Source organism: Nerophis lumbriciformis, linkage group LG37 (genome assembly GCF_033978685.3).
Source record: "Nerophis lumbriciformis linkage group LG37, RoL_Nlum_v2.1, whole genome shotgun sequence".
Classification (NCBI taxonomy): Eukaryota; Metazoa; Chordata; class Actinopteri; order Syngnathiformes; family Syngnathidae; genus Nerophis; species Nerophis lumbriciformis.
The window spans coordinates 3,575,001-3,587,500 of NC_084584.2; the positions used below are offsets into that span (position 1 = coordinate 3,575,001).

Sequence of the window (12,500 nt, forward strand, 5' to 3'; positions counted from 1 at the left end):
ATGATTTTCAAGGTAAAAAAAATATATGCAATATTTTCTCGTAAAATTATTACTTTTTAATGCAAAATGGTGACATTTGTCATTTAAAATTCTGCCTTTTATCACAATATTGCCAATTTTTTTGTTGTTCTTGTAAAATAGTGACATTTTTGGAGTAAAATTATGACATTTGTCATCATTTTGCCAAGTAAAATTCCGATTATTATTGTAGTATTGCCAAAATGTTAAAGTTTTCTTATAAAATTGTGACTTTTGTCGAGTAAAATTACAACTCTTTTCATAAGATTGTCAAAATGTTAAGCTTTTCTTGTAAAACTGCGACTGTTATTGAGTCAAATTCCAACTTTTATCATAATATTGCACAAATGTTCAGTTTTTCTTGTAAAATTTTGACTTGCGTTGAGTAAAATGACGACTTTTATTATAATACTGCCAAAGTTTTTTTTGACTGTGTGTCGGTTTTAAAAGTGCTCCCCCTCTGGTCAACATATGAAATAACAAGTGTGTTTAAGAAATTTAAATGCGCCCCCTTTAGCCAAAATTAATAAAATAAAATAAAATAAATATATATATATAGAGACATACTGTAATAACTTGAAGTAGATAATGAAGATTAAAATCCAATTACAAACAAGAAATAAAATAAAAATAACTTAACTAAAAGCAGTCTTTTTCTCACAATGTGTCGACTTTTTACTTATAAAATTGGGAACAATTTCACATATTTTTTCTGTTTCTGGAATATTGCAATATTTTCTCATAAAATTAGTACTTTTTAATGGTGCAAAATGATGACATTTGTCATATACAATTCAGACTTTTATCACAATATTGCCCAATTTTTTTGGTTGTTCTTGTAAAATAGTGAAATTCTTTGAGTGAAATGATGACTTTTGTCATAATTGTGCCAAGTAAAATTCCGACTATTATTATAATATTGACAACATTTTAAAGTTTTGATAAAATTGTGACTTTTGTCGAGTAAAATTACAACTCTTTTCATAAAATTGCCAAAATGTTAAGCTTTTCTTGTAAAACTGCGACTGTTATTGAGTAAAATTCCAACTTTGGACTGTGTGTCAGTTTTAAAAGTGCTCCCCCTCTGGCCAACATATGAAATAACAAGTGTGTGTAAGAAATTGAAATGCGCCCCCTTTGGCCAAAATTAATAATGAAAAAAACAAATATATATATATCCATCCATCCATTTTCTACGCTGGAGCCTATCTCAGCTACAATCGGGCGGAAGGCGGGGTACACCCTGGACAAGTCGCCACCTCATCACAGGGCCAACACAGATAGACAGACATATATATATATATATATATATATATATATATATATATATATATATATATATATATATAAAATTGGGAACAATTCCACATATTTTTTCTGTTTCTGTAATATTGCAATTATTTCTCGGAAAATGTGTACTTTTTTTATGTAAAATTATGACTTTTTTTAATGTCAAATTATGACTTTTTAATGCAAAATGGTGACATTTGTCACATAAAATTCTGACTTTTATCACAATTTTGCCAATTTTTTTTGTCGTTCTTGTAAAATAGTGACATTCTTTGAGTTAAATTATGACTTTTGTCAAAAGTGTGTGACAATCATTGGTACTTTAACTTAACTTTAACTTAAAATTCCGACTATTATTATAATATTGCCAAAATGTTAAAGTTTTCTTATAAAATTGTGACTTTTGTCGAGTAAAATGACGACTTTTTTTTATAAAATTGCCAATATTTTAAGCTTTTCTTGTAAAATTGCGACTGTTATTGAGTAAAATTCCAACTTTTATCATAATATTGCACAAATGTTCAGTTTGTCTTGTAACATTTTGACTTGCGTTGAGTAAAATGACGACTTTTATTATAATACTGCCAAAGTTTTTTGACTGTGTGTCGGTTTTAAAAGTGCTCCCCCCTCTGGCCAACATATGAAATAACAAGTGTGTGAAAGAAATTGAAATGCGCCCCCTTTGGCCAAAATTAATACAAATAAATATGTATATAGAGATATACTGTAATAACTTGAAGTAAATAATGAAGATTAAAAAATAAAAATGTTAAAAATAAAAAATGAACTAAAATCAGTCTTTTTCTCACAATGTGGTTAGGGTTAGGGTTAGGGTTAGGGTTAGGGCAACCCTAACCCTAAAATTAATTTTTTTTTTTTTAAATTAAAAAATTAAAAAATTTTTTAAAAACATTTAAAACATTTTAAAAAAAAAATTAAAAAAAATTTTTTTTTTAATTTTTTTTTAAAAATTAAAAAAAAAAATTTTTTAATTTAAAAATTTAATTTTTTTTTTAAAAATTAAAATTTTTTTAAAAAAAATGTAAAAAAAATAAAAAAAGTTGAAAACATTTTAAAAATAAAAAAAATGTTTTAAGTTAAAACATGATTTTCAAGGTAAAAATTTTTTTTCAAGGTAAAAAATTTTTTTCAAGGTAAGAAATGATTTTCAAGGTAAAAAATTTTTTCAAGGAAAATTTTTTTTTTCAAGGTTAAAAATGATTTTCAAGGTAAAAAAAATATATGCAATATTTTCTCGTAAAATCATTACTTTTTAATGCAAAATGGTGACATTTGTCATTTCAAAATTCTGCCTTTTATCACAATATTGCCAATTTTTTTGTTGTTCTTGTAAAATAGTGACATTTTTGGAGTAAAATTATGACATTTGTCATCATTTTGCCAAGTAAAATTCCGATTATTATTATAATATTGCCAAAATGTTAAAGTTTTCTTATAAAATTGTGACTTTTGTCGAGTAAAACTACGACTCTTTTCATAAAATTGCCAAAATTTTAAGCTTTTCTTGTAAAACTGCGACTGTTATAGAGTAAAAATCCAACTTTTATCATAAACTTGCACAAATGTTCAGTTTTCCTTGTAACATTTTGACTTGCGTTGAGTAAAATGACGACTTTTATTATAATACTGCCAAAGTTTTTTGACTGTGTGTCGGTTTTAAAAGTGCTCCCCCTCTGGCCAACATATGAAATAACAAGTGTGTGAAAGAAATTGAAATGCGCCCCCTTTGGCCAAAACTAATACAAATAAATATGTATATAGAGATATACTGTAATAACTTGAAGTAAATAATGAAGATTAAAAAATAAAAATTTTAAAAATAAAAAATGAACTAAAATCAGTCTTTTTCTCACAATGTGGTTAGGGTTAGGGTTAGGGTTAGGGTAACCCTAACCCTAAAATTTTTTTTATTTTTTTTTAAATTAAAAAATTAAATTTTTTTTTAAAAACATTTAAAACATTTAAAACAATTTTAATTTTTTTTAAAAATGTTATTATTTTTTTTTAAATTTAATTTTTTTTTAAATATTTTTATTTATTTTTTTAATTTAAAAAATTAAAAAAAAATTTAAAAAATTAAAAAAAAATTTAAAAAATTAAAAAAAATTTTAAAAAATTAAAAAATTAAAAATTAAAAAAAAAATTAAAAAAATAATAAATTAAAAATTAAAATTTTTTTTTTTAAATGTAAAAATTTTTAAAAAAATTTAAAAACATTTTAAAAATAAAAAAAATGTTTTAAGTTAAAACATGATTTTCAAGGTAAAAATTTTTTTTCAAGGTAAAAATTTTTTTTCAAGGTAAGAAATGATTTTCAAGGTAAATTTTTTTTTTCAAAGTAAAATTTTTTTTTCAAGGTTAAAAATGATTTTCAAGGTAAAAAAAATATATGCAATATTTTCTCGTAAAATTATTACTTTTTAATGCAAAATGGTGACATTTGTCATTTCAAAATTCTGACTTTTATCACAATATTGCCAATTTTTTTTTTTGTTCTTGTAAAATAGTGACATTTTTGGAGTAAAATTATGACATTTGTCATCATTTTGCCAAGTAAAATTCCGATTATTATAATAATATTGCCAAAATGTTAAAGTTTTCTTATAAAATTGTGACTTTTGTCGAGTAAAACTACGACTCTTTTCATAAAATTGCCAAAATTTTAAGCTTTTCTTGTAAAATTGCGACTGTTATTGAGTACAATTCCAACTTGTATCATAAAATTGCACAAATGTTCAGTTTGTCTTGTAACATTTTGACTTGCGTTGAGTAAAATGACGACTTTTATTATAATACTGCCAAAGTTTTTTTTGACTGTGTGTCGGTTTTAAAAGTGCTCCCCCTCTGGTCAACATATGAAATAACAAGTGTGTTTAAGAAATTTAAATGCGCCCCCTTTAGCCAAAATTAATAAAATAAAATAAAATAAATATATATATATAGAGACATACTGTAATAACTTGAAGTAGATAATGAAGATTAAAATCCAATTACAAACAAGAAATAAAATAAAAATAACTTAACTAAAAGCAGTCTTTTTCTCACAATGTGTCGACTTTTTACTTATAAAATTGGGAACAATTTCACATATTTTTTCTGTTTCTGGAATATTGCAATATTTTCTCATAAAATTAGTACTTTTTAATGGTGCAAAATGATGACATTTGTCATATACAATTCAGACTTTTATCACAATATTGCCCAATTTTTTTGGTTGTTCTTGTAAAATAGTGAAATTCTTTGAGTGAAATGATGACTTTTGTCATAATTGTGCCAAGTAAAATTCCGACTATTATTATAATATTGACAACATTTTAAAGTTTTGATAAAATTGTGACTTTTGTCGAGTAAAATTACAACTCTTTTCATAAAATTGCCAAAATGTTAAGCTTTTCTTGTAAAACTGCGACTGTTATTGAGTAAAATTCCAACTTTGGACTGTGTGTCAGTTTTAAAAGTGCTCCCCCTCTGGCCAACATATGAAATAACAAGTGTGTGTAAGAAATTGAAATGCGCCCCCTTTGGCCAAAATTAATAATGAAAAAAACAAATATATATATATCCATCCATCCATTTTCTACGCTGGAGCCTATCTCAGCTACAATCGGGCGGAAGGCGGGGTACACCCTGGACAAGTCGCCACCTCATCACAGGGCCAACACAGATAGACAGACATATATATATATATATATATATATATATATATATATATATATATATATATATATATATATAAAATTGGGAACAATTCCACATATTTTTTCTGTTTCTGTAATATTGCAATTATTTCTCGGAAAATGTGTACTTTTTTTATGTAAAATTATGACTTTTTTTAATGTCAAATTATGACTTTTTAATGCAAAATGGTGACATTTGTCACATAAAATTCTGACTTTTATCACAATTTTGCCAATTTTTTTTGTCGTTCTTGTAAAATAGTGACATTCTTTGAGTTAAATTATGACTTTTGTCAAAAGTGTGTGACAATCATTGGTACTTTAACTTAACTTTAACTTAAAATTCCGACTATTATTATAATATTGCCAAAATGTTAAAGTTTTCTTATAAAATTGTGACTTTTGTCGAGTAAAATGACGACTTTTTTTTATAAAATTGCCAATATTTTAAGCTTTTCTTGTAAAATTGCGACTGTTATTGAGTAAAATTCCAACTTTTATCATAATATTGCACAAATGTTCAGTTTGTCTTGTAACATTTTGACTTGCGTTGAGTAAAATGACGACTTTTATTATAATACTGCCAAAGTTTTTTGACTGTGTGTCGGTTTTAAAAGTGCTCCCCCCTCTGGCCAACATATGAAATAACAAGTGTGTGAAAGAAATTGAAATGCGCCCCCTTTGGCCAAAATTAATACAAATAAATATGTATATAGAGATATACTGTAATAACTTGAAGTAAATAATGAAGATTAAAAAATAAAAATGTTAAAAATAAAAAATGAACTAAAATCAGTCTTTTTCTCACAATGTGGTTAGGGTTAGGGTTAGGGTTAGGGTTAGGGCAACCCTAACCCTAAAATTAATTATTTTTTTTTTAAATTAAAAAATTAAAAAAATTTTTAAAAACATTTAAAACATTTTAAAAAAAAAATTAAAAAAAATTTTTTTTTTAATTTTTTTTTAAAAATTAAAAAAAAAAATTTTTTAATTTAAAAATTTAATTTTTTTTTTAAAAATTAAAAAATTTTTAAGAAAAATGTAAAAAAAATAAAAAAAGTTGAAAACATTTTAAAAATAAAAAAAATGTTTTAAGTTAAAACATGATTTTCAAGGTAAAAATTTTTTTTCAAGGTAAAAAATTTTTTTCAAGGTAAGAAATGATTTTCAAGGTAAAAAATTTTTTCAAGGAAAATTTTTTTTTTCAAGGTTAAAAATGATTTTCAAGGTAAAAAAAATATATGCAATATTTTCTCGTAAAATCATTACTTTTTAATGCAAAATGGTGACATTTGTCATTTCAAAATTCTGCCTTTTATCACAATATTGCCAATTTTTTTGTTGTTCTTGTAAAATAGTGACATTTTTGGAGTAAAATTATGACATTTGTCATCATTTTGCCAAGTAAAATTCCGATTATTATTATAATATTGCCAAAATGTTAAAGTTTTCTTATAAAATTGTGACTTTTGTCGAGTAAAACTACGACTCTTTTCATAAAATTGCCAAAATTTTAAGCTTTTCTTGTAAAACTGCGACTGTTATAGAGTAAAAATCCAACTTTTATCATAAACTTGCACAAATGTTCAGTTTTCCTTGTAACATTTTGACTTGCGTTGAGTAAAATGACGACTTTTATTATAATACTGCCAAAGTTTTTTGACTGTGTGTCGGTTTTAAAAGTGCTCCCCCTCTGGCCAACATATGAAATAACAAGTGTGTGAAAGAAATTGAAATGCGCCCCCTTTGGCCAAAACTAATACAAATAAATATGTATATAGAGATATACTGTAATAACTTGAAGTAAATAATGAAGATTAAAAAATAAAAATTTTAAAAATAAAAAATGAACTAAAATCAGTCTTTTTCTCACAATGTGGTTAGGGTTAGGGTTAGGGTTAGGGTAACCCTAACCCTAAAATTTTTTTTATTTTTTTTTAAATTAAAAAATTAAAATTTTTTTTAAAAACATTTAAAACATTTAAAACAATTTTAAATTTTTTTAAAAATGTTATTATTTTTTTTTAAATTTAATTTTTTTTTAAATATTTTTATTTATTTTTTTAATTTAAAAAATTAAAAAAAATTTTAAAAAATTAAAAAAAAATTTAAAAAATTAAAAAAAAATTTAAAAAATTAAAAAATTAAAAATTAAAAAAAAATTTAAAAAAATAATAAATTAAAAATTAAAATTTTTTTTTTTAAATGTAAAAATTTTTAAAAAAATTTAAAAACATTTTAAAAATAAAAAAAATGTTTTAAGTTAAAACATGATTTTCAAGGTAAAAATTTTTTTTCAAGGTAAAATTTTTTTTTCAAGGTAAGAAATGATTTTCAAGGTAAATTTTTTTTTTCAAAGTAAAATTTTTTTTTCAAGGTTAAAAATGATTTTCAAGGTAAAAAAAATATATGCAATATTTTCTCGTAAAATTATTACTTTTTAATGCAAAATGGTGACATTTGTCATTTCAAAATTCTGACTTTTATCACAATATTGCCAATTTTTTTTTTTGTTCTTGTAAAATAGTGACATTTTTGGAGTAAAATTATGACATTTGTCATCATTTTGCCAAGTAAAATTCCGATTATTATAATAATATTGCCAAAATGTTAAAGTTTTCTTATAAAATTGTGACTTTTGTCGAGTAAAACTACGACTCTTTTCATAAAATTGCCAAAATTTTAAGCTTTTCTTGTAAAATTGCGACTGTTATTGAGTACAATTCCAACTTGTATCATAAAATTGCACAAATGTTCAGTTTGTCTTGTAACATTTTGACTTGCGTTGAGTAAAATGACGACTTTTATTATAATACTGCCAAAGTTTTTTGACTGTGTGTCGGTTTTAAAAGTGCTCCCCCCTCTGGCCAACATATGAAATAACAAGTGTGTGAAAGAAATTGAAATGCGCCCCCTTTGGCCAAAATTAATACAAATAAATATGTATATAGAGATATACTGTAATAACTTGAAGTAAATAATGAAGATTAAAAAATAAAAATGTTAAAAATAAAAAATGAACTAAAATCAGTCTTTTTCTCACAATGTGGTTAGGGTTAGGGTTAGGGTTAGGGCAACCCTAACCCTAAAATTAATTTATTTTTTTTTTAATTAAAAAATTAAAAAAAATTTTAAAAACATTTAAAACATTTAAAAAAAATAATAAAAAAAAATTGTTTTTTTAATTTTTTTTAAAAAATTAAAAAAATTTTTTTTTAAATTTAAAAATTTAATTTTTTTTTTAAAAATTAAAAAAAATTTAAAAAAAATTTAAAAAAAATAAAAAAAGTTGAAAACATTTTAAAAATAAAAAAAATGTTTTAAGTTAAAACATGATTTTCAAGGTAAAAAAATTTTTTCAAGGTAAAATTTTTTTTTCAAGGTAAGAAATGATTTTCAAGGTAAAAATTTTTTTCAAGGAAAATTTTTTTTTTCAAGGTTAAAAATGATTTTCAAGGTAAAAAAAATATATGCAATATTTTCTCGTAAAATCATTACTTTTTAATGCAAAATGGTGACATTTGTCATTTCAAAATTCTGCCTTTTATCACAATATTGCCAATTTTTTTGTTGTTCTTGTAAAATAGTGACATTTTTGGAGTAAAATTATGACATTTGTCATCATTTTGCCAAGTAAAATTCCGATTATTATTATAATATTGCCAAAATGTTAAAGTTTTCTTATAAAATTGTGACTTTTGTCGTGTAAAACTACGACTCTTTTCATAAAATTGCCAAAATTTTAAGCTTTTCTTGTAAAACTGCGACTGTTATAGAGTAAAAATCCAACTTTTATCATAAACTTGCACAAATGTTCAGTTTTCCTTGTAACATTTTGACTTGCGTTGAGTAAAATGACGACTTTTATTATAATACTGCCAAAGTTTTTTGACTGTGTGTCGGTTTTAAAAGTGCTCCCCCTCTGGCCAACATATGAAATAACAAGTGTGTGAAAGAAATTGAAATGCGCCCCCTTTGGCCAAAACTAATACAAATAAATATGTATATAGAGATATACTGTAATAACTTGAAGTAAATAATGAAGATTAAAAAATAAAAATTTTAAAAATAAAAAATGAACTAAAATCAGTCTTTTTCTCACAATGTGGTTAGGGTTAGGGTTAGGGTTAGGGTAACCATAACCCTAAATTTTTTTTAATTTTTTTTTAAATTAAAAAATTAAATTTTTTTTTAAAAACATTTAAAACATTTAAAACAATTTTAAATTTTTTTAAAAATGTTATTATTTTTTTTTAAATTTAATTTTTTTTTTAATATTTTTATTTATTTTTTTTATTTTAAAAATTTTAAAAAAAAATTTAAAAAAAATTTAAAAAATTAAAAAATTAAAAATTAAAATTTTTTTAAAAAAAATAATAAATTAAAAATTAAATTTTTTTTTTTTCAATGTAAATTTTTTTTAAAAAATTTAAAAACATTTTAAAAATAAAAAAAATGTTTTAAGTTAAAACATGATTTTCAAGGTAAAAATTTTTTTTCAAGGTAAAATTTTTTTTTCAAGGTAAGAAATGATTTTCAAGGTAAATTTTTTTTTTCAAAGTAAAATTTTTTTTTCAAGGTTAAAAATTATTTTCAAGGTAAAAAAAATATATGCAATATTTTCTCGTAAAATTATTACTTTTTAATGCAAAATGGTGACATTTGTCATTTCAAAATTCTGACTTTTATCACAATATTGCCAATTTTTTTTTTGTTCTTGTAAAATAGTGACATTTTTGGAGTAAAATTATGACATTTGTCATCATTTTGCCAAGTAAAATTCCGATTATTATTATAATATTGCCAAAATGTTAAAGTTTTCTTATAAAATTGTGACTTTTGTCGAGTAAAACTACGACTCTTTTCATAAAATTGCCAAAATTTTAAGCTTTTCTTGTAAAATTGCGACTGTTATTGAGTACAATTCCAACTTGTATCATAAAATTGCACAAATGTTCAGTTTGTCTTGTAACATTTTGACTTGCGTTGAGTAAAATGACGACTTTTATTATAATACTGCCAAAGTTTTTTGACTGTGTGTCGGTTTTAAAAGTGCTCCCCCCTCTGGCCAACATATGAAATAACAAGTGTGTGTAAGAAATTGAAATGCGCCCCCTTTGGCCAAAATTAATACAAATAAATATGTATATAGAGATATACTGTAATAACTAGAAGTAAATAATGAAGATTAAAAAATAAAAAATTTAAAAATAAAAAATGAACTAAAATCAGTCTTTTTCTCACAATGTGGTTAGGGTTAGGGTTAGGGTTAGGGTTAGGGCAACCCTAACCCTAAAATTAAATTTTATTTTTTTTTAAATTAAAAAATTAAAAAAAAATTTAAAAAACATTTAAAACATTTAAAAAAAATGTTTTAAATTTTAAAAAAAATGTAATTTTTAAAAATTTTTTTAAAATTGTTTTAAAAAAAATTAAAAATGTAATTTTTTTAAAAAAAATTAAAAGAAATTAAGAAAAATAAAAAAAAATAAAAAAAAATAAAAAAAAAATAAAATAAATTAAAAAAAATTGAAAAAAATTAAAAAAAATTTAAAAAAATTTAAAAAAATTAAAAAAAATTCAACAAAAATTAAAAAAAATTTAAAAAATTAAAAAAAATTTAAAAAAATTTAAAAAAATTAAAAAAAGTTGAAAACATTTTAAAAATAAAAAACATGTTTTAAGTTAAAACATGATTTTCAAGGTAAAATTTTTTTTTCAAGGTTAAATTTTTTTTTTCAAGGTAAGAAATTATTTTCAAGGTAAATTGTTTTTTCAAGGTAAAATTTTTTTTTCAAGGTTAAAAATGATTTTCAAGGTAAAAAAAATATATGCAATATTTTCTCGTAAAATCATTACTTTTTAATGCAAAATGGTGACATTTGTCATTTCAAAATTCTGCCTTTTATCACAATATTGCCATTTTTTTTGTTGGTCTTGTAAAATAGTGACATTTTTGGAGTAAAATTATGACATTTGTCATCATTTTGCCAAGTAAAATTCCGATTATTATTATAATATTGCCAAAATGTAAAAGTTTTTTTTATAAGATTGTGACTTTTGTCGAGTAAAATGACGATTTTTTTATAAAATTGCCAAAATTTTAAGCTTTTCTTGTAAAACTGCAACTGTTATTGAGTAAAATTCCAACTTTTATCATAAAATTGCCCAAATGTTCAGTTTGTCTTGTAACATTTTGACTTGCGTTGAGTAAAATGACGACTTTTATTATAATACTGCCAAAGTTCTTTGACTGTGTGTCGGTTTTAAAAGTGCTCCCCCCTCTGGCCAACATATGAAATAACAAGTGTGTGTAAGAAATTGAAATGCGCCCCCTTTGGCCAAAATTAATAAAAATAAATATGTATATAGTGATATACTGTAATGACTTGAAGTAAATAATGAAGATTAAAAAATAAAAATTTTAAAAATAAAAAATGAACTAAAATCAGTCTTTTTCTCACAATGTGGTTAGGGTTAGGGTTAGGGTTAGGGTTAGGGTTAGGGCAACCCTAACCCTAAAATTAAATTTATTTTTTTTTTAAATTAAAAAATTAAAACATTTTTTAAAAACATTTAAAACATTTAAAAAATGTTTTAAATTATTTTATTTTTTTTAAATTTAAAAAAAAATTAATTTTTTTAATTTTTTTTTTAAATTTAAAAAAAAATTAAACATTTAAAAAAAATTAAAAATTAAAAATTAAATTTTTTAAATTTTTTTAAATTTTTTAAAAAATTTAAAAAAAAATTAAAAATGTTTTAAAAAAATTTAATTTTTTTTTAAAAATTTTAAAAAAAGTTAAAAACATTTTAAAAATAAAAAAAATGTTTTAAGTTAAAACATGATTTTCAAGGTAAAATTTATTTTTCAAGGTAAATTTTTTTTTTCAAGGTAAGAAATGATTTTCAAGGTAAATTTTTTTTTCAAGGTAAAATTTTTTTTTCAAGGTTAAAAATGATTTCCAAGGTAAAAAAAAAAAATGCAATATTTTCTCGTAAAATTATTACTTTTAAATGCAAAATGGTGACATTCGTCATTTCAATACTCTGCCTTTTATCACAATATTGCCAATTTTTTTGTTGTTCTTGTAAAATAGTGACATTTTTGGAGTAAAATTATGACATTTGTCATCATTTTGCCAAGTAAAATTCCGATTATTATTATAATATTGCCAAAATGTTAAAGTTTTTTTTATAAAATTGTGACTTTTGTCGAGTAAAACTACGACTCTTTTCATAAAATTGCCAAAATTTTAAGCTTTTCTTGTAAAACTGCGATTGTTATTGACAAAAATTCCAACTTTTATCATAAAATTGCACAAATTTTCCTTGTAAAATGTTGACTTGCGTTGAGTTAAATGACGACTTTTATAATAATACTGCCAACATTTTTGTAGTGAAATTGTGACTTTTCCCTGACCGGCGTGTGGTTCTCTGGCTCCACCAGGTTCTGCAGGTCTGGAGTTGCTGCTGGTGCTGTGCGGTCTGGAC

General features: G+C 22.7%; 1 protein-coding gene across 1 annotated transcript in view; it reads left to right on the top strand.

Moving 5' to 3' along the window:
* rtn4rl1a (reticulon 4 receptor-like 1a) overlaps window positions 1–12,500 on the top strand; it is a 53,956-nt gene that overhangs the window by 34,255 nt on the left and 7,201 nt on the right. Inside the window, exon 2 of the mRNA XM_061930986.2 lies at window positions 12,457–12,500. This exon is cut by the window's right edge and continues 411 nt beyond it. Coding sequence (XP_061786970.2) covers window positions 12,457–12,500 — 44 coding nt within the window. The remainder of the gene's footprint in view (window positions 1–12,456) is intronic.